At 43.0% G+C, this 23,542-nt stretch overlaps 1 protein-coding gene across 1 annotated transcript; it reads right to left on the bottom strand.

The window, feature by feature from the left end:
* Window positions 1–16,185: 16,185 nt before the first annotated feature.
* Window positions 16,186–22,383, bottom strand: LOC106587442 (CBY1-interacting BAR domain-containing protein 2). Its single transcript, XM_045708819.1, has 9 exons — window positions 22,248–22,383; window positions 21,533–21,755; window positions 19,102–19,170; window positions 18,691–18,792; window positions 18,404–18,409; window positions 18,110–18,214; window positions 17,885–17,998; window positions 17,098–17,229; window positions 16,186–16,921 (listed from the first exon to the last, which is right to left on the bottom strand). Exons 1-9 carry the CDS (start codon window positions 22,265–22,267, stop codon window positions 16,772–16,774), a joined length of 921 nt encoding a protein of 306 aa, XP_045564775.1. The 5' UTR covers window positions 22,268–22,383; the 3' UTR covers window positions 16,186–16,771.
* Window positions 22,384–23,542: the final 1,159 nt, after the last annotated feature.

The raw sequence follows: 23,542 nt of genomic DNA, 5'->3' as shown, positions 1-23,542 counted from the left end.
TGCTTAGGCATGGTCCTGTTGATGGAAATCTGATAGTTTATAGCTGCACAACAGGCCCAGCAGGTCACCTTGTATACCTTATTCTAGGTGTTTCCAATCCTGGTTCTGGTGTGTGACATGAATTTATGTGACATTTATTTGTCATACATTTTGAAAAGCTCTGGAAATGATATAGCTTTATTTATAAAACATTACACATCACCCTAAACCAGGATAGAATGCTCTACGTTTTTAATATGAGGAATGCTCAAATGTAGTACTATATCGGTCTGTGTGTGTGTGTGCGTGAGTGCATGTGTGTGTATGGATGTGTGACACATATGTGTGTGTGGTTGTGTGATGCTTGTGTGTGTGACCGTGTGTGTACCTGTGTGTGTACGTTCATGCTTGCATGCGTGTGCGCTCATTTATCAGTCTCTCATCATGGGGTGGTAATCAGACGTAAAGTAATGTGCTGTGTGTCATAACCACTGTGTTAAAGTGCTCATCTGGTGATTGTGCCTCCCTGCACTGTGACGTTATCACAACGCCACAGCCTCAGTGCTATATTTAGATGCTAGACAGCTTGCACTTCATGCAACTCATAATTAGGAAGGTGTTCCTAATGTTTGGTATACTCAGTGTTTATCTTGAAAGATGGTTATGCAAATGTTACTCGCAGGCCTTTACTGCTAAAACATGCAAAACACAGATGCATATACAGTGGAGTCTGAAATTATTGACACACTTGATAAAGATATAAAAAAAACTGTATAAATTATTGAAATACTGAGCTGATGTCTATTGTATGCAAAAAAATAATAATAATATGAAAAAAAATATGAATTTATACTAATACAATTACTAATACAAATGTTTTTCTCAAGAAAGGTAGGGATCAAAATTATTGACACCCCTGTTTTCAATATCTTTCAATACCTCACCTTGCAAGGTTAACGGCACTGAGCCTTTTTCTAAAATGTTTTATTAGTTGGAGAACACATTAGGAGTGATCTTAGACCATTCCCCCATACAGAATCCTTCCCGATCCTTGATATCCTTCGTCTGCACGTATGGACTGTCCTCTGCCTGCCATCCAGGACCTCTACACCAGGCGGTGTCAGAGGAAGGCCCTAAAAATTGTCAAAGACCCCAGCCACCCCAGTCATAGACTGTTCTCTCTACTACCGCATGGCAGGCGGTACCAGAGTGCCAAATCTAGGACATAAAGGTTTCTCAACAGTTTTTACCCCCAAGCCATAAGACTCCTGAACAGGTAATCAAATGGCTACCCGGACTATTTGCATTGTGTGCAATTAACAATTTCTTTGTGGATTTTGATGTGTGCTTGGGGTTGTTGTCTTGCTGGAAGATCCACTTGCGGATAAGTTTCAGCGTCCTGGCAGAGGCAAACAGGTTTTTGGCTAAAATGTCCTGGTACTGGGTAAAGTTCATGATGCCGTTGACCTTAACAAGGGCCCCAGTACCAGTTGAAGCAAAATAGCCCCATTTCATCAAAGCCATATTTTATAGTAGGTATTGGGTTATGTTCTGCTCATGCATTCTCATTTCGACACCAAACCCACCACTGGTGTGCGTGGCCAAAGAGCTCTATTTTCATGTCATCCAACAAATGTAAACGCCTGGAGTTTGCTAAACGGCATTGGCACTTGGATTGGATGCGGTTCTTAGGTCAGACTTGAAAATAGAGCTCTTTGGCCACGCACACCAGTGCTGGGAAATTGTATTAGTGTAAAATAATATAATTTCCCCATTTTTTTTCTTCATACAATATAGCTCAGTATTTATATTATGTATTTTATATGGTCATTTTTGCTCATCTTTAACCAGGGTGTCAATACACTGTAATATCACTTGTTAGTGAGTGTTGCAACCGAGGACAGACGATGTTTAGGCGCTACGCGCTTCAGCACTCAACAGTCCCATACTTTGAGCTTATGTGGCCTACCACTTGGTGGCTGAACCGTTGTTGCTCCTAGACATTTCCACTTCACAATAAAAGCACTTACAGTTGACCCGGGCAGCTCTAGCTGGGCAGAAGATTTTGGAAAGGTGGCATCCTATGACGGTGCCACGTTGAAAGTCACTGAGCTCTTCAGTAAGGCCATTCTACAGCCAATGCTTGTCTATGGAGATTGCATGGCTGTGTGCTCGATTTTATACACCTGTCAGCAACGGGTGTGGCTGAAATAGCCGGGTCCACTCATTTGAAGGGGTGTCCACATATTTTTGTATATACAGTGTATGTTGGCAGTCTGCTGTTCAAGACATTTGGCTTGTCACCTAAAACCCTCACAAACTTGCACAATTGAGAGCATCCTGTCGTGCTGTATCATGCCTGGTATGGAAACTGTCCATAACCGCAGGGCTCTTCAAAGAGTGGTGCGGTCTGCACAATGCATCACCCGGGGCAAACTACCTGCCCTCCAGGACAGCCGATGTCACAGGAAGGCCAAAAAGATCATCAAGGACAACAACCACCCGAGCCACTGCCTGTTCACCCCGCTATCCTCCAGAAGGCAGGGTCAGTACAGGTGCATCAAAGCGGGGACCGAGAGACTGAAAAACAGCTTCTATCTCAAGGCCATCAGGCTGTTAAACAGCCATCACTAGCACAGAGAGTGTTACGTGTGCTCCCTCTCCGGCCTCTAGGTCACCAGGCTGCTCATTATGGCGCACACTTGTCACCATCGTTACGCGCACCTGCACTCACCTGGACTCCATCACTTCCCTGATTATCTTCCCTATATATGTCACTCCCTTTGGTTCCTTCCCCAGGCGTCATTGTTTCTGTTTCTGTTTCATGTCTGTGTGCTGTTAGTGTTTCTTGTTTTGGATTATGTTTATTTTCTTGAAACACTCACTCCCTGAACTTGCTTCCCGACTCTCAGAGCATATCGTTACAGACAGGCTGCTGCCTATATACTCCGACTTGAAATCATTGGCCACTTTAATAAATGGATCACTAGTCACTTTAATAATGTAACTTGAATAATGTTTACATATTTTGCATTACTCATCTCATATTTATATACTGTATCCTATTCTACGGTATCTTAGTCTATGCCACTCTGACATTGCTCGTCCAATATTTATATAATCTTAATTCCATTCCTTTACTTTAGATTTGTGTGTATTGGGTATATGTTGTGAAATTGTTAGATATTACTTGTTAGGTATTGCTGCACTGTCGGAACTAGAAGCACAAGCATTTCACTCCACCCGCAATATACCTCAGCTGTTCTCTTACCATTCCATGATGCCCCCTCTCTGTCTCGTCATCTCGCCACAAGCACACACACACACACACGCACACACACACAAGCACACACAGATGGATATAAGGAGTGACGGCAGTCAAACTGAATCATTCTCACACCCTCTCTCCGTCTGGTCTTGTCATCCCTCCTTCTCTGCATCGCACCTCTCTTGGTAATTGTGATCAGTTGTGCTACTGCTCAGCCTCTGACTTCGCATTTAATTATCCTCCTTCCTTGGTAACTTTTTTAGAATACCCCAAAGTGTTTACAGTAAACCTCTGCCGACAGCAGTTTACCACAGTTATTCAAGGTGCAAGAGGTGACTAACTCTCTTTAGTTTCATAGCTGCCGGATGTGAACAAGCACACTGTTTATTTATGAATGTCAGCTAAGCAATATGTAGAATGGTGCTGAAAGTAATTGTATATTCATATAATTCTCCTGTAAAGGCAAGTGGCAAGTGTATCACGAGAAGTGAGTCAGAGCTGTATTGTGTATGCATAGTCACATCACCCCCACCTACATGTACAAATGACCTCAACTAACCTGTACCCCCGCACACTGACTCAGTACCGGTGCCCCCTGTATATAGCCTGATTATTGTTAGTTTTATTGTGTTACTTTTTATTATTACTTTTTATTTTAGTCTACTTGGTAAATATTTTCTTAACTCTTCTTGAACTGCACTGTTGGTTAAGGGCTTGTAAGTAAGCATTTCACAGTAAAGTCTACACTTGTATTCCGCGCATGTGACAAATAAAGTTTGATTTGATTTATTTGGGGAGTGGGAGTGTCTGCCTGCCCTCTGTGTGGCGCTCCATTATTGTCACACACACACACACGCGCACACACACACACACACACACACACACACACACACACACACACACACACACACACACACACACACACACACACACACACACACTTATTCAGTGAGGAGGGGAGAACACATGCCTCCTGTTCCCATTGTACTCTAAGCCTTTAGTGATTCCAGGCATCCTCCCCTCATCAGGATTCAATTCCAGTACTCTATTTATGGAAAGGCCCAGTTCTGAAGCCAGCGAAAACTCCCCTGTAATGAGAACAACAAGACATGAGGAAGCAGGCTTGTCATTGCAATCATCAAAGGTTTCTCAACTTGTGGCCATTTAGATATTTTTAATCTGAAGTAACAGTGGCCCATGTGGGAATCAAACTCACAACTCTGGTGTTGTCAACACCACATTCAGAGGTAAAAAGGACAGGATGTCCATTAGTGTGAAATTCAGGGTCAGTGTTATGAGATGGAAATGAAATGGTTTCATACCAGAGGAAAGGAAATGGTTTCATACCAGAGGAAATGCCTTGTGTGATTTGTGTGTGTGTTAGTAATACTCTCTCATTCAAGCAATAACAACGAGATGCAATTCTACTAATGTACTGCTCAAAAAAATAAAGGGAACACTTAAACAACACAATGTAACTCCAAGTCAATCACACTTCTGTGAAATCAAACTGTCCACTTAGGAAGCAACACTGATTGACAATACATTTCACATGCTGTTGTGCAAATGAGATAGATAACAGGTGAAAATTATAGGCAATAAGCAAGACACCCCCAATAAAGGAGTGGTTCTGCAGGTGGGGACCACAGACCACTTCTCAGTTCCTATGCTTCCTGTCTGATGTTTTGGTCACTTTTGAATGCTGGCGGTGCTTTCACTCTAGTGGTAGCATGAGACGGAGTCTACAACCCACACAAGTGGCTCAGGTAGTGCAGCTCATCCAGGATGGCACATCAATGCGAGCTGTGGCAAGAAGGTTTGCTGTGTCTGTCAGCGTAGTGTTCAGAGCATGGAGGCGCTACCAGGAGACAGGCCAGTACATCAGGAGACATGGAGGAGGCCGTAGGAGGGCAACAACCCAGCAGCAGGACCGCTACCTCCGCCTTTGTGCAAGGAGGAGCACTGCCAGAGCCCTGCAAAATGACCTCCAGCAGGCCACTGTGTCTGCTCAAACGGTCAGAAACAGACTCCATGAGGGTGGTATGAGGGCCCGACGTCCACAGGTGGGGGTTGTGCTTACAGCCCAACACCGTGCAGGACATTTGGCATTTGCCAGAGAATACCAAGATTGGCAAATTTGCCACTGGCGCCCTGTGCTCTTCACAGATGAAAGCAGGTTCACACTGAGCACGTGACAGACGTGACAGAGTCTGGAGACGCCGTGGAGAATGTTCTGCTGCCTGCAACATCCTCCAGCATGACCGGTTTGGCGGTGGGTCAGTCATGGTGTGGGGTGGCATTTCTTTCGGGGGCCGCACAGCCCTCCATGTGCTCGCCAGAGGTAGCCTGACTGCCAGTAGGTACCGAGATGAGATCCTCAGACCCCTTGTGAGACCTCCTAATGCAAGACAATGCTAGACCTCATGTGGCTGGAGTGTGTCAGCAGTTCCTGCAAGAGGAAGGCTTTGATGCTATGGACTGGCCCGCCCGTTCCCCAGACCTGAATCCAATTCAGCACATCTGGGACATCATGTCTCGCTCCATTGCACCACAGACTGTCCAGGAGTTGGCGGATGCTTTAGTCCAGGTCTGGGAGGAGATCCCTCAGGAGACCATCCGCCACCTCATCAGGAGCATGCCCAGGCATTGTAGGGAGGTCATACAGGCACGTGGAGGCCACACACACTACTGAGCCTCATTTTGACTTGTTTTAAGGACATTACATCAAAGTTGGATCAGCCTGTAGTGTGGTTTTCCACTTTAATTTTGAGTGTGACTCCAAATCCAGACCTCCATGGGTTGATAAATTGGATTTCCATTGATTATTTTTGTGTGATTTTGTTGTCAGCACATTCAACCATGTAAAGAAAAAAGTATTTAATAAGATTATTTCTTTCATTCAGATCTAGGATGTGTTGTTTAAGTGTTCCCTTTATTTTTTTGAGCAGTGTATAATGCAAACACTTGCAAAGTCAGGACACGTAACAGGTCCAATCATATTAGGCCTGTGGTATGGCTATGAATCATTCTGTCTTCTACTGGGGTCAAAGTTCGCTTGGCACTGTGTGTAGACAGTTAACTATGTAGACTGTTGTCGTGGAGAACTGGATTAGAGCAGTATACATTGTGGTACCATGACTTTACCACTACTTGGTATTCCTCCTGTCTCGACCAACACGCATGCATTTATGGACGCACACATGGAGGCATACACACACACACACACACACACACACACACACACACACACACACACAGCTCACTGCGACAGTCTGGAACCTGTTTAGCCTCCAGTAATAAACAGTATTATGCTGTCTTCACCTCTGACCCCAGCAGCCTGGCTGTAAACATTGCACCAGGATATATTGCGCTGACTATCTCCCCCTCACACTCCCTCTCCCTCGTCAGTAAATAATGGCACGAGTCATTACACAGTCTGGAAGGGAGTGGTCAGCTATTTTCAGTCTGGACAGTAAGTTCTTCCCCTTGAGCATCTTATAACTTTTATTTGTTTTTCTCTATCCCGTTTTTTTTCTCTCTCTCTCTCTCTCTCTCTCAATTCATTTTAATTCAAGAGGCTTTATTGGCATGGGAAAAATATGTTTACATTGCCAAAGCAAGTGAAATGGATAAACAAAAGTGAAATAAACAATTATAAGTGAATAGTAAATATTACACACACAAGTTCCAAAATAATGAAGACATTTCAAATGTCATATTATGTCTGTCACACCCTGATCTGTTTCACCTGTCTTGTGTTGTCTCCACCCCGCTCCAGGTGTCGCCCATTTTCCTCATTATCCCCTGTGCATGTATACCTGTGTTCTCTGTTTGTCTGTTGCCAGTTCATCTTGTCTCGTCAAGCCTACCAGCATGTTTTTCCCCAAACTCCTGTTCGCGCTAGTCCCTGTATTCTAGTTCTTCCGGTTTTGACCATTCTGCCGGTCCTGACCCTGAGCCTGCCTGCCGTTCTGTACTTTACTGACTCTGCCCTGGATTACCGACCTCTGCCTGCCCTTGACCTGTCGTTTGCCTGCCCCCTGTTTTGTAAATAAACATCTGTGATTCTAAATGTCTGCATCTGGGTCTATCCTGAGTCCTGATAATGTCTATGTACAGTGTTGTAACGATGTGCAAATAGTTAAAGTACTAAAGGGAAAATAAATCAACATAAATAGGGTTTTTATTTACAATGGTATTTGTTCTTCACTGGTTGCCCTTTTCTTGTGGCAACAGGTCACAAATATTGCTGCTGTGATTGCACACTGTGGTATTTCACCCAATAGATCTGGGAGTTTATCAAAATTGGGTTTGTTTTCAAATTCTTTGTGGCTCTGTGTAATCTGAGGGAAATATGTGTCTCTAATATGGTCATACATTTGGAAGGAGGTTAAGAAGTGCAGCTCAGTTTCCACCTAATTTTGTGTGCAGTGTGCACATAGCCTGTCTTCTCTTGAAAGCCATGTCTGACTACGGCGACCTTTCTCAATAGCAAGGCTATGCTCAATGAGTCTGTACATAGTCAAAGCTTTCTTTAATTTTGGGTCAGTCACAGTGGTCAGGTATTCTGCCACTGTGTACTCTCTGTTTAGGGCCAAATAGCATTCTAGTTTGCTCTGTTTTTTTATTGATTCTTTCCAATGTGTCAAGTAATTATCTTTTTGTTTTCACATGATTTGGTTGGGTCAAATTCTGTTGCTCTCCTGGGTCTCTGTGGGGTCTGGTTTTGTTTGTGAACAAAGCCCCAGGACCAGCTTGCTTAGGGGAGCCTTCTCCAGGTTCATCTCTCTGTAGGTTATGGCTTTGTTATGGAAGGTTTGGGAATCGCTTCCTTTTAGGTGATTGTATAATTTAATGTCTCTTTTCTGGATTTTGATCATTATTGGGAATCGGCCGTATTCTGCTCTGCATGCATTATTTGTTGTTTTACGTTGTACACGGAGGATGTCATTGCAGAATTCTGCATGCAGAGTCTCAATTTGGTGTTTGTCCCATTTTGTGAATTTTTGGTTGCTGAGCGGAACCCAGACCTCACAACCATAAAGGACAATGGGTTCTATAACTGATTTAAGTATTTTTAGCCAGATCCTAATTGGTATGTCAAATTTTGTGTTTCTTTTGATGGCATAGAAGTCCCTTCTTGCCTTGTCGCTCAGATTGTTCCCATCTTTGTGGAAGTTACCTGTGGCGCTGATGTTTAGGCCGAGGTACATTATGTATAGTTTTTTGTGTGCTCTAGGGCAACGGTGTCTAGATGGAATTTGAGGTCCTGTGCATCTGTCTTACTGAGATTTACTGTCAGGGCCCAGGTCTGACAGAATCTGTGCAGAAGATCTAGGTGCTGCTGTAGGCCCTCCTTGGTCGGGGACAGAAGCACCAGATCATCAGCAAATAGTAGACATTTGACTTTAGATTCTAGTAGGGTGAGGCCGGGTGCTGCAGACTGCTCTATTGCCCTCGCCAATTTGTTGAAATATAGGTTGAAGAGGGTGGGGCTTAAGCTGCAACCCTGTCTCACCCCACGGCCCTGCGGAAAGAAATCTGTGTCTTTTGCCAATTTTAAACACACACTTGTTGTTTGTGTACATGGATTTTATAATGTCGTATGTTTTTCCCCCAACACCACTTTCCATCAATTTGTATAGCAGACCCTCATGCCAAATTGATTCAAAAGCTTTTTTGAAGTCAACAAAGCATGTGAAGACTTTGCCTTTGTTTTGGTTTGTTTGTCAATTAGGGTGTGCAGGGTGAATATGTGGACTGTCCTATGGTAATTTGGTAAAAAGACAATTTGGCATTTACTCAGTACATTGTTTTCACTGAGGAAATGTACAAGTCTGCTGTTAATGATAATGCAGAGTATTTTCCCAAGGTTGCTGTTGACACATATTCCACGGTAGTTATTGGGGTCAAATTTGTGTCCACATTTGTAGATTGGGGTTATTAGTCATTGGGTCCAAATATTGAGGAAGATGCCAGGGCTGAGGATGATGTTAAAGAGTTTAAGTATAGCCAATTGGAATTTGTGGTCTGTATATTATATAATTTCATGTAGGATACCATCAACACCACAGGCCTTTTTGGGTTGGAAGGTTTGTATTTTGTCCTCTAGTTCATTCAATGTAATTGGAGAATCCAGTGGGTTCTGGTAGTCTTTAATAGCTGATTCTAAGATTTGTAATGGATCATGTATATATTTTTGCTGTTTGTTCTTTGTTATAGATCTTCTCTCTCTCTCTCTCTCGCTCTCGCTCTTGCTCTCTCTTTGTCTTTGTCTTTGTCTTTCCATTTCTCTTTCTCTCTCTCTCTCTCTCTCTCTCTCTCTCTCTCTCTCTCTCTCTCTCTCTCTCTCTCTTCTCTCTTCTCTCTCTCTCTCTCTCTCTCTCTCTCTCTCTCTCTCTCTCTCTCTCTCTCTCACTCACTCACTCACTCACTCACTCACTCACTCTCTCTCTTTCTATCCCTCAAGTGTTGGTAGAACTCTCCAGTGCGGCTGTGTATCCAGACATCAGCAGACGTAAATAACTGGGCCTTGCACACTGCACTGGAGGAACAGTGCTGGAGCCACACTCATAAATAATGAATTGATCCAGACTATTCTCACATCCTCCTGGTCCTGCCAGACACACGTACGCCTGCACATAGGTACGTAGTTGAGTGCACTTATACACGTACTGACCACTTCCGTATTGAGCGAGTCACTGGTACTTCCTGCTTTAGGTTTTGCTTGTAAGCAGGAATCAGGAGGATATAATTATGGTCAGATTTGCCAAATGGAGGGCGGGGGAGAGCTTTGTATGAGTCTCTGTGTGTGGAGTAAAGGTGGTCTAGGGTTTTTTTCCCACTGGTTGCACATTTGACATCCTGGTAGAAGTGAGGTAAAACAGATTTAAGTTTGCCTGCATTAAAGTCCCCGGCCACTAGGAGCGCCGCTTCTGGATAAGCTTCAAATGGCCACCCGGACTATTTACATTACCCCCTTTGATTTGATTGATTTAATTTGAAAGTGTACAACAACAACAACAGTTCATCATCATGTGTTTCGGTGTGTTTCTCTCAGTTGTTGTGCTGTGATGAAATGTCACTAAGGTCAAGGCATAAGTGTGAACACGTTTGTCTGAGTGTGTGAGTATGACAGATCACACAGATAACCTTGCTCTCCCTCTCTGTGCTGATGTTGCAGACTAGGCATTGGGCTCTGGTGTGTTCCAGTTCTCTGCAGTTCTCTGCTTGCTGTGTTGGCGTTGCCTGCTGTATTCTGCATTCTGTAACAGAGCACACCATCTGGCCTGACGCTATACGTCTCCTGGGGTGTTTGTGTGTGCGCACGTGTGCGTGTGTGTGAGTGTGTGTGAGTGTGCGTGTGAGTCTGAGACGTCTGCTTTAGTCTAGATCTTGTTGATGACATAATCTCCAGTGGCCCCCCCCCATCTGCTGTCTGGGGCATGAGGCGTGAGTGACTCAGCAAAACGTGACTGCTGTCACCACGGACACTCATATCTTTATTCCCTCCTCCATCTTGATGCTCATGAAATGATTCATCATGCGCTGATCACTAACAGTGCATGAAGAACATGGAAAGTACTTGGTGTGACTTAGCGTGTGAGAATGTTTGATGGTGCGCACGTGTGTGTGCTTGTGTATGCATGCATTTCATTGTGTGTGTTTGCATGTGTTATTGGTATCACTCCTATGCTGGAAGGCAGTAATCTGTGAGACCCATGTTGCCTTGAGGTCCAGAGCACTCAGAACAGTTCTCATGAAATAGTCATGAAACAGCTACCGGCTCTCACAGTCTCACGTCGGAGTTAGACGTCCATCCTTGTTTCACAAATCTAACATTTTGAAGTTATTCCAAACGTCAACTTTGCATTCAAACTTGCAACCTTTGGAGTCAGAGGCAGATGTTTACGCCCATCCTCCATCCCCGTCCACAACGCCCTAGCAAACCCGAAACATACTGAAGGTAACAGCGCTCACTGTTGCCCCTGGGGACCGGTTTCAACATCATCTCCCGACGTCCTCAGACATGGATGGTGAATACTGACTTGTATCACGGCCTGGCTGCAGATCAGATGGTTAACCTGATGCCATCTGTTCGGGTAAAGGATGTGATCTATTAAAAGGGAATGAGCGACTCGTTGGTCTGAGACTGTCTGTTGCTTTAGGTGCGTGTGAGTGCAAGTCTGTGTGAGTATGAAACGTATGTCAATGTGAGTGTGTGTTCCTGCACGTGTGTGTCACAGTATTCTCCAGGGTTAGCATGCTGATGTTCACTCTCTGCTGCCCTCTCCTGGTAAAAAATGTTCATTCACAATCCACTCTATTCACTAGGGTTCAGTGTGAATGGCTAAAGATACAGAAAAACCAAAGATACAGTATAAGAGTGGCAAACAACTTCAACTTCTTTCTTTTTAATGTGTCAAATGTCATTCGGATGTAGACCCTGTCCTTCTAAGGTTCCTGTGATGACTTCAGTGGAAGACAACTCATAATAATGGCTGGAATGGAGCAAATGGAATGGCATCAAACATATAAAAACCATGTGTTTGATGTATTTGATACCATTTAGCTTATTCTGCTCCAGCCATTACCACGAGCACATCCTCCTCAATTAAAGTGCCACCAACCTCCTGTGGATGACTCTTGAAGAATGCTAGCCTATTAGGTCTCTCTTTATGTAGTGTTGTGTCTCTCTTGTTGTGATGTCTGTTTTTTCCTACATTTATATTGTTTTAAAAAAAAACAATTTAATCCCAGGCAACGTCCCTGCAGGAGGCCTTTTGCCTTACGGTAGGCCGTCATTGTAAATAAGAATTTGTTCTTAACTGACTTGCCTAGTTAAATAAAGGTTAAATAAAAATAAATAAATAAATGTCACCCTTGTCCATACAGTGCATTCAGAAAGTATTCATACCCCTTGACTAATTCTACATTTTGTTATGTTAAAGCCTGAATTCAAGATGGATTAAATACATGTTTTTGTCACCCATCTACAGCCCATAACGACAAAGTGAAAACATGTTTTTAGAAATGTTTGCACATTTATTTAAAAATGAAATACATAAATATCTAATTTAAATAAGTATTCACACCCCTGAGTCAATGCATGTTAGAATCACCTTTAGCAGCGACTACAGCTGTGTCTTTCTGGGTATGTCTCTAAGAGCTTTGCAGACTTGGTTTGTACAATATTTGCACATTATTATTTCCAGAATTCTTCGAGCTCTGTCAAATTGGTTGTCAATCATTGCTAGACAACCATTTTCAAATCTTCACATAGATTTTCAAGTAGATTTAAGTCGAAATTGGAACTCGGACACTCAGGAACATTCACTGTCTTCTTGGTAAGCAACTCCAATGTAGATTTGGCCATGTGCTTTGGGTTATTGTTCTGAATTCATCTCCCAGTGTCTGACGGGAAGCAGACTGAACCAGGTTTCCCTCTAGGATTTAACCTTTGCTTAGCGCCATTCCGTTTCATTTTCATCCTGAAAAACTTCCTAGTCCTTAACGATTACAAGATTACAGCCACCACTATGCTTGAAAATATGGAGAGTGGTACTCAGTAATGTGTTGTGTTAGATTTGCCCCAAGCATAACACAAAAAGCTTTGCCACATTTCTTTGCAGTATTACTTTAGTGCTTTGTTGCAAACTGGATGCATGTTTTGGAATATTTTTCATTCTGTACATCCTTCCTTCTTTTCACTCTGTCAATTGGGTTAGTATTGTGGAGTAAATACAATGTTGTTGATCCATCCTTAGTTTTCTCATATCACAGACATTAAACTCTATAACTGTTTCATGATGAAATCACTCAGCGGTTCCCTTCCTCTCCGGCAACTTTAGGAGGGACGCCTGTATCTTTGTAGTGACTTTTTTATTTTTACCCATCTACCAATAGGTTCCCTTCTTTGCGAGGCATTGGACAACCTCCCTGGTCTTTGTGGTTCAATCTGTGTTTGAAATTCACTACTCGACTGAGGGACCTTACAGATAATTGTGTGTGTGGGTTACAGAGATGAGGTAGTCATTCAAAAATCATGTTAAACACTATTAATGCACACAGAGTCCATGCAACTTATTATGTGACTTGTTAAGCACATTTCTACTCCCAAACTTATTTAGGCTTGCCATAACAAAGGGATTGAATACTTATTAACTCAAGACATTTCAGCTTAAAATGTTTAAATCATTTGTAAAAATTGCGAAAAACATAATTCCACTTTGACATTATGAGGTATTGTGTGCAGGCCAGTGACAAAACAAATCTACATTTTATCCATTTTAAATTCAGAATGTAACACAACAAAATGTGGAAAAAGTCAAGAGGTGTGAATACTTTCTGAAGGCACTGTATGTCTCACCAGTGTGGCAATGTACCTTAGGTCTCAGATGCTTAATAAGCAGTCAGTGGATTGAAGAACATTATAGCCAGGAATGTGTGCCTGAGGGTGGGAGAGAGGAGCAGGCGAGAGCCCTGGTCTCTTGGGCTTAGTCATCAGACACAGCATCACTGCATCCAAATGTCTTCTCTGTACCTCTCTTTTTTCCCCACCCCTCTCTCTCTCTCTCTCCCTCTTACCCCCCTGCTCTCTCTCCTCTCTCTCTACCTCCTCTCTCTCTCTCCTCTCTCTCTATCCCCCTCTCTCTCTCCTCTCCTCTCCACCCCCCCTCCTCTTCCTGCCTACTGTGGCTCCATTTGCTCTCTGTTCTCTTCAAACTTAACAAGTCTTGTGGGGCAGGGCTGTTAACTGTGGTGACATCACCATAGAGATACTCTGAGGTTTCCCTGGTCAGTTTCTCTAGTCAGTTTCCCTGGTATAGGAGTACTTCTCAAGCATACTATAAAACCCATTTCTGTATTTATTTTTGGTAAACATTTTGCTGCTCATTTGTCCTTGATTGAGCAGCAATGAACAGTAGGACATGATGACCATAATAGCAATGCTGCAGATACACTTACCTGCTAGAGATCAGAGATATGATGATTAGTCCTCTGATATTCACAGTACATGGAGATATCACACAGATGTCCACAGGTCAGGTGTCTTTTAGAATCAGAGCACCGCTGCCTCTCCCTCTCACTGTGGTGACTGAACCCCAGAGGTCCCCAGGTGCATCTCCAATGGCAACAGCCACAGTGGTGTCACATCTTTGATACCAATACACATACATGCTCATGTCATACACACACAGATAATCTCCCTCTCTCGCTCTCTCTCTTGCTAAATGCATGACACCGTTGCTATGGTAACCTCCTCCATATCTATGAATCTATATTCAGTAAGAGGGTCAATGGAGGGTCATGCTGGCAGCTTAGCTCTCATACTATCTGGTTATGTAATGCCCGTCACCTCTCCATCATAAGGACCAGATGGGATACAGCCTGCACATTTTAAATAGCACATGCAATGCTACACATTTAGCCAGTGAGAGTATTATGTGCATGGTATTACTTATATGCATAGCCTTATCAAATTCACAAAATACAATATTTAGTCCCTAGAACCTTATATGTGAGCTAGAAGTACTTGGGAATGGTCTTTGGCTAGAGATGAATGCTGAGCTTCTGGTTTTGGCCCCGGTGTCTTTATGGGGATACAGGATGGCTATAGCGTGGTCTGTGTGCAGTGTTATTTCAGCTGGCCTGCCCTAGGGAGGGAACAGACAGATCAGCCAGGAGGATATCTCTGTAATCTCACCCAGCACCTGAGCCCAGAGGCTAAGACTGGCTAACAGACGGGCAGACAGGGGGCTCCAGATATATCATGGTGCAGAGAGTGACAGAACACCACAGCCTTGGTCTAGCTCTTTGCAGAGTACCACTGATCTTAGAACAGTGAGTGTTAATGCTGGTAACTGCAGATCTTTGATGTTTACAAATGTTACATCTGATAACTGTTCTGAGGTATAGCAGAGAACTGTCAGTGGCAGTAATAATTGAAGTTGCTGTGACAGCATGACTATGTACTTGATAAGTGGCGAGTATGCTGTGTCCAGTATGCTGTGTCCAGTATGCTGTGTCCAGTAGAAGTAGATGCTTACTTCCGTAGCAATATTGCAACAGTAGAATGAATTTGCTTCATGATGCCAATTTCCTCCAAAGAATATGATAGAGTGTGTGCATCTCAGAGTGATACCCAAGATGCACCAAGCTCACGAGGAGGTACAGGTGATGCCTCTGCCTTGTCCTCGTGTGTTTGAGTGTTTGTGTTTGAGTATAGAGTACAATGGATTGCCTCAGATATTTCTGGGGGGGATAAGGGGAGGTTTCACCCTGAGCTTATTGTCCTGGCACGCTGCTCTGTCACACTGTTGTGAAACAGAGACTCTGAGTTACTGTACATCTGCAAATGGAAAAACCATGTCTTCTCCCCCACTCCCTGTTTGACCCTTTAGCTTAGTGAATAACCTCAACATCACCAAACAGCTGCTCTTTCACAACTGCAGCTCTCTAAACTTAGTTTCACCATCTTCCTGATTCCACAGGCAAACTACCCAGGCGACCTTGATATCTCAAGCATTCATGTCTGTTATCCAACCAAGCCCAATGATTGGTTGCTTCCAACTGCATTCACCCCTCATCAGTTTGTCAAGCGTATAACTCGTGTGAGAGAGTCAATCTCAGTCAGCACAGAGGTAAATGAACCAGGGCCATGCTTTATGACAAACTCAACAGCCTGAACAGAACAGAATGCCTGAGTGTGATAAAGAAAGCCATTGGTGAAAGCCAAACAGTGTTATCCTGTCTAGCATGTCAGTGGTTTAGCTGCAGTGTGCACAGCAGTAATCCTTCATTGGGCTGGCAGAGTGTGATCCCACTGCCAAGCTGTTATTGCATTCATCTGAGAAAACAATATTGTTAAGTCAATGAAAGTCAGTAGGCTATTACCAATGAGTTCATTTCCTTGGAAACAAGATGATGATGAGAGTTCTCATTCAGGTTTAATGCAACTGGATCCATTTATTTCATATGTCTACATTTATATCTAGGAATATAATGTATTTTTCACTTTCCCATTCTAACACAATGGAAATAACAACCATTACTGAACATTGATTTGTTTTTCATTATAAAATGTGAACACATTATCACTCTTCAGCTATACCTCAGCTATGGCTGATTACAAATGATTGCAGTCTGTCTTAAGTGCCAAATGCCTCCATTGACAAAGCATTATTTGCAGAACAATTTACTGCAAACCCTGTATAGGAACACGTCTGCACAGTCATCAACAGATCTATTGCAGTACAGTACATACCCTGAGCATTGACTTTACCTGACAACAGACACTGACTACATATTCTCATCTGTCAGCAGATCTATACGGATATCTGAATGCGTGTGTACATTTGTGTGAAGAGACGCACTGTCTTTCTCTCTCTGTTTGTGTGTGTGTGTGTGTGTGTGTGTGTGTGTGTGTGTGTGTGTGTGTGTGTGTGTGTGTGTGTGTGTGTGTGTGTGTGTGTGTGTGTGTGTGTGTCTTTGTGGGTGCATTTGCGTGTGTACCCCAATCTATCAGTTCTTCTGTCTGAGTATTTGGGTGTATTGAGAGGCATAGGATTGCCTGCTCTGCTGAGCCTCTATCTCTATCTCTGACTCATACTCCTCCTCTTCATCCTCCTCCTCCTCTACAACCCTCTGGCGCTGCAGGATGCTGCTACGGGACTGTGAACAAGAGATGGGTTAAAGACTTGGAACAGTCTTGTAAAGGAAACTAAATATGTCTGTCCGTACAGGACAGTAATGACTGTTAACCTTATCAGTGTATGTTTCTCTCTTTCATTCATTATTATGGGGGTCTATGTTTTTGTCTGTAATGCTAGCAGCAGATGCAATCTTACCTTCTTGGCTGATTCAGCAGTGTGTTTGAGGCTGGAGCCCAGGGTGGGACTAGGCTGGTGGGCCATAGAGGAGGGCAGCAGGGTCTGGTTGTCCAGAGGGCCGTCAGACACCCTGATCCTCCCAGTGAACAGCTGTAGAGACCGGGGAGATGATCAGCCCTGTAGCTCCATAACTGGAACTCTCACCTCTCAGTCATGCTGTCCAGGTTCTGGAAGGTGTGTGTGTGTCTCTAACCTCCAGGTCTTTGTCTATGCCCATGCTGTCCAGGTTCTGGAAGGTGTGTGTGTGTCTAACCTCTAGGTCCTTGTCTATGTCCATGCTGTCCAGGTTCTGGAAGGTGTGTGTGTCTAACCTCTAGGTCCTTGTCTATGTCCATGCTGTCCAGGTTCTGGAAGGTGTGTGTGTGTGTCTCTAACCTCCAGGTCCTTGTCTATGTCCATGCTGTCCAGGTTCTGGAAGGTGTGTGTGTGTGTCTCTAACCTCCAGGTCCTTGTCTATGTCCATGCTGTCCAGGTTCTGGAAGCTGTGTGTGTCTCTAACCTCCAGGTCCTTGTCTATGTCCATGCTGTCCAGGTTCTGGAAGGTGTGTGTGTCTCTAACCTCCAGGTCCTTGTCTATGTCCATGCTGTCCAGGTTCTGGAAGGTGTGTGTGTCTCTAACCTCCAGGTCCTTGTCTATGTCCATGCTGTCCAGGTTCTGGAAGGTGTGTGTGTGTCTCTAACCTCCAGGTCCTTGTCTATGTCCATGCTGTCCAGGTTCTGGAAGGTTTGTGTGTGTGTCTCTAACCTCCAGGTCTTTGTCTATGTCCATGCTGTCCAGGTTCTGGAAGGTGTGTGTGTAGACCTCAAGAGCCTTGGCATGGAACACCATCTCCACTGTGATGAAGTCTGTGAAGATCCTCTGGAAGAAGACCTAGTATTATTGTCACTGTAAGAGGATGGACATGCCTGAGTATGACTGGAACACGTGCGAGTGAGTGAGTCTGTGTGTGTGTTGTGGTTTAAGACCAACCTTGATGTCCTCCAGTTTCTGTCTCTGGAAGTCACTGATTGTCTCCTCCAGTTGTCTGGTGCTGCGGTGAGCATCGTTGGTCGCCTTCTGAGCATTCACCTCTGCCTGACAATCAAACAGCAAAGGAATACTACAACTGTACTAGAAACTTGAAAGAGATTCTTTTTTTATGACAGCTACCAAAACCTCTGGAACCACATAGCAAGATCTCATCAATGGTCAGATATCTGCATCGTTGCAGTGTTGAAGGTGTTGTTGATGTGACAGGGGGAGGTTCCAGAGAAATCATGTTACCTGTGACTGAAAACATTGGATAAGGTATTGAAGCATGACTAGAATAGAACATCTACATTTCTAAAACATCTCAGAGACCAGGTTCGCTGATCTGAACCTGTCACTCAAAGTACCACTCATAGAGTAAATATGGCTGACAAACAATTGTTTGTCACAGGCAATACGTCATATTTTTCAATTCTGTGTCTTGACATAAGGATTGTTGACGTAAATACTATAATCATGCTGGAATTATGCCACTCTTGTAGAGTTATATGCAGATATGAATAGACTGGGAGAAAGGATACAATTCTTTGTCTATCAGAGGGATTCTTCTGTTGGAGTTTCTCCAGTTTCTGCAGCTCTTTCAGCGCTCTGTCCCGATCAGCATTGAACCTCTTCAGATCTGCCTGTATGTCAGAGATATGACCAGTCCATGAAGCTTCAAACACACGGTCTCAGAAAAGACTGCCTATTCATTCACTGCCCTTGTTCTGCCATGAGAGGCTGCGAAGAGTGTGTGAAGTGACAATGAGAGAGAGACAGAGAGAGAGAGAAAGAGACAAAGATTGTGTGTGTGTGTGTGTGTGTGTGTGTGTGTGTGTGTGTGTGTGTGTGTGTGTGTGTGTGTGTGTGTGTGTGCATGAGGGATCTGTATTTTGTCTGGTAATTACTGTATGAAATCTACAGTGTGTTTGTTTCCATGTGTGAGGACTTACTCTCTTGTTTTCAACAATATCTCCGTAGGATTTGAGGGGAGTGACGACTTTGGTCTCCAGCCTCTCTACCTGTTAGGGGTAGACACAGTAAACAGACTTTCATCTTCAAAACAACAGTATTTCAAGGTGTGAGAAACAAATTGTCATATTTTTGTTAAGTAAAAATGGCTCGGAACCAACACTGTCTTTGCACACTATATACAGTGTGCAAAGACAGTGTTGTCGTATTCCTAGATGTTGTAGTATTCCTAGATGTTGTAGTATTCCTAGATGTTGTAGTATTCCTAGATGTTGTAGTATTCCTAGATGTTGTAGTATTCCTAGATGTTGTAGTATTCCTAGATGTTGTAGTATTCCTAGATGTTGTAGTATTCCTAGATGTTGTAGTATTCCTAGATGTTGTAGTATTCCTAGATGTTGTAGTATTCCTAGATGTTGTAGTATTCCTAGATGTTGTAGTATTCCTAGATGTTGTAGTATTCCTAGATGTTGTAGTATTCCTAGATGTTGTAGTATTCCTAGATGTTGTAGTATTCCTAGATGTTGTAGTATTCCTAGATGTTGTAGTATTCCTAGATGTTGTCGTATTCCTAGATGTTGTCGTATTCCTAGATGTTGTAGTATTCCTAGATGTTGTAGTATTCCTAGATGTTGTAGTATTCCTAGATGTTGTAGTATTCCTAGATGTTGTAGTATTCCTAGATGTTGTCGTATTCCTAGATGTTGTCGTATTCCTAGATGTTGTAGTATTCCTAGATGTTGTAGTATTCCTAGATGTTGTAGTATTCCTAGATGTTGTAGTATTCCTAGATGTTGTAGTATTCCTAGATGTTGTAGTATTCCTAGATGTTGTAGTATTCCTAGATGTTGTAGTATTCCTAGATGTTGTAGTATTCCTAGATGTTGTAGTATTCCTAGATGTTGTAGTATTCCTAGATGTTGTAGTATTCCTAGATGTTGTAGTATTCCTAGATGTTGTAGTATTCCTAGATGTTGTAGTATTCCTAGATGTTGTAGTATTCCTAGATGTTGTAGTATTCCTAGATGTTGTAGTATTCCTAGATGTTGTAGTATTCCTAGATGTTGTAGTATTCCTAGATGTTGTAGTATTCCTAGATGTTGTCGTATTCCTAGATGTTGTAGTATTCCTAGATGTTGTAGTATTCCTAGATGTTGTAGTATTCCTAGATGTTGTAGTATTCCTAGATGTTGTAGTATTCCTAGATGTTGTAGTATTCCTAGATGTTGTAGTATTCCTAGATGTTGTAGTATTCCTAGATGTTGTAGTATTCCTAGATGTTGTAGTATTCCTAGATGTTGTAGTATTCCTAGATGTTGTAGTATTCCTAGATGTTGTAGTATTCCTAGATGTTGTAGTATTCCTAGATGTTGTAGTATTCCTAGATGTTGTAGTATTCCTAGATGTTGTCGTATTCCTAGATGTTGTAGTATTCCTAGATGTTGTAGTATTCCTAGATGTTGTAGTATTCCTAGATGTTGTAGTATTCCTAGATGTTGTAGTATTCCTAGATGTTGTAGTATTCCTAGATGTTGTAGTATTCCTAGATGTTGTAGTATTCCTAGATGTTGTAGTATTCCTAGATGTTGTAGTATTCCTAGATGTTGTAGTATTCCTAGATGTTGTAGTATTCCTAGATGTTGTAGTATTCCTAGATGTTGTAGTATTCCTAGATGTTGTAGTATTCCTAGATGTTGTAGTATTCCTAGATGTTGTAGTATTCCTAGATGTTGTAGTATTCCTTTGGCACTTAAGACTGAGTAACACCCATAATGCCTTTATTTACTGTTATGATGTTTCGTTAACCCTTACACTAACCCAGTAGATGCACCATGGCCACCCACGTCCTCTACCACTAATACCAGTGTTGGGGAAGCTACTCTGAAAATATAGTTTACAAAGCTACCAATTACTACACACTGCACTAAAGCTACCCTGAAGAAAATATAGTTTACTGAACTAACGTTTCTTTGAGAAAGTAGTTCACTACATCCAAACTACTTTGTGATAAATGATCATATCTAAACCTGAAATGTCATAGATTACAAATTGCAATAAAAATCAAATCAACAACAGACCACTCTGGAGCCAGATGAACAGAATTTGTAATTAAGCCTATACACAAAAACACTTTCAAGTGACAATTACGCAAGTCTGATGCTGAAAAATAAAATAAATGATTGCCTACCTTAGCCATATTTTATTGAATTTTTGCAAAAAACGTAGTGTAATTCCAGTAGTTAACTACACTACTAAATGGCAAAAAAAAAGAAATGACCTACTGAAAACCCTACCAAGAATATAATTTAGTTCAACTACCACAAAGCTACTGCAAAAGTAAGTTAAATTACTCGTTTAACTAGCCGATATGTAGTTCACTACTCCACAACAGCCCGACCTCTCACCCCTCACCTCAGCCTGGCGGTAGTCCTGCACCATGGCCAGGTCTTCAGCCAGGTTCTTCAGACAGGTACGGAGCTCTGGGTCCTCAGTATTCGAGAAGTCATTGAGCATGTCAGCCTGGTCCCTCAGCTTGGCTGTCTTCCTGGTGTAAGAGGCCAGCAGGCTGCAGAACTGACCCAGGTACTTCTCAGCATGGCTCACTGTCAGCTCCATGCTCTTTATCTGTCTGTCTCTGGACAAAAGATGAAGAGTTATGATGGGTTAGGGGTTTCAGCTATAGACCTCCAGGAAGTTTTAGTTTGTGATAAATGCTAGATGAGCCAAATAGCAGTACAAATCCATTTAGCATTATTATATCTGTGAGACAGGTGTGTTTACAAAGGCACACTTACATGAGATAAAGTATTCCCATAGCGCAATCTTCTCCATACATAATCTAGGCCCACTTACCCCTTTAGCCGTGGTTTAAACACATAATCGTGGAATGGCAGTATATAGTGAAACATGACATGGTTAGCTATAGAACTAGTACTGTATCAAACACACACTGCATCAAATGAAGAATCAACCGATTGGCTAGATGTTGACTATGTAGAGCCTGGTCCATGCGAGCATTTCCTGCTACAGTACTGTGGTTTCTTAAAGCAGTATAGCTAACCAACACAGGTGTTACCAAGTAATATTGGTACATTAAACCATATATGCATGTAACGCGGGCAACTACCTTGAGAAGATGGTGTTCATGTTGGATTTGCTCAAGCGTCACTTCACCTCACTGTTTAGCTGCGTTATTTGCCATAGCCAAGCTCTCGCCTGCCCCAGGTTACCAGCTAGTTTGTTGCTATAGAAACGACAACACGGAAGAGTGAGGTTTTGGGGTGTAAGTGATGGCTATGTCCACATAGTGGCAGCAGCGTCTCATTAGCAACTTAAACCCCGACAGGAGCCGAGACAGGCTTTACAAGGCAGCCTTACAGAAGAATAAAACGTAACCCCATCCCTCAGGTCTATTAAAGAGCGTGGTAAAACTGATGTTTTAAAAACTCACTCTCACCCTTTCTCTCTTTCTCTCTCTGTTCTCTCTCTGACTCACTCGTTCATACACTTCATCACACACACACACACACACACACACACACACACACACACACACACACACACACACACACACACACACACACACACACACACACACACACACACACATGGTGCTCGCAGAAGGGATTGTAAGAGGTCCAGCCTGTTAACGAGGGGCTGTAAGAGAAGTGTTGAAGAGAGGCCAGCTCTCAACTCTCTCTGGGAAGAATGTGTTGGCATATACAAGGGGCGCCACTCAAATGGAACTTTAATTAATTTACACAAAAACTCAAACAATTCAAAAAACAGACCTCACTGCTGGCAGCTCACAGCTGTAAAGTGTAACACAGCCTCTTCCTACCTGAGAATTAACGTTTTATTGTATGCTGCACTTAATATAGTGTGTGTGTGTGTGTGTGTGTGTGTGTGTGTGTGTGTGTGTGTGTGTGTGTGTGTGTGTGTGTGTGTGTGTGTGTGTGTGTGTGTGTGTGTGTGTGTGTGTGTGTGTGTGTGTGTGTGTCAGTCAGTGGAGGTGGGCTGTGAATAGGGCTTTGATGTAGCCTGCCAAGTTTCCCCTGTGGACAGCAGCTGTTATGATAAACACGCTGTCTAGTAGCAACAGATCCTCCCAAGATGGTTCCACACCCCCTCCTCTCTCTCTGTCTCTCTCTATCTTTCTCTCAACCTCTCCCCTCAGGCTGTAGTTAGTGAAGGGAAATGAAAACAATGCGGCTGCCAGTCCAGCAGCAGAGCCATACCAACCTGAGAAAGACAGACAGAAAGAGGATAGGGGTGAAAGAGACATAGTGTGAACTAAACTCACAGAGAGACAGACAGACGCACACCAGATAATTATCGGATGTCTCTATAAACACCACACAATAGCCACAGGGCTGATGGCTAATTGCGTTCCCCAGAGCAGGTCTGTAGGGCTGACAGAGG

The sequence above is a fragment of the Salmo salar genome, chromosome ssa26 (assembly GCF_905237065.1).
Source record: "Salmo salar chromosome ssa26, Ssal_v3.1, whole genome shotgun sequence".
NCBI classification, from domain to species: domain Eukaryota; kingdom Metazoa; phylum Chordata; class Actinopteri; order Salmoniformes; family Salmonidae; genus Salmo; species Salmo salar.
The sequence above is the reverse complement of the archived record's forward strand: the minus strand, read 5'-3'. Positions and strand labels throughout refer to the sequence as shown.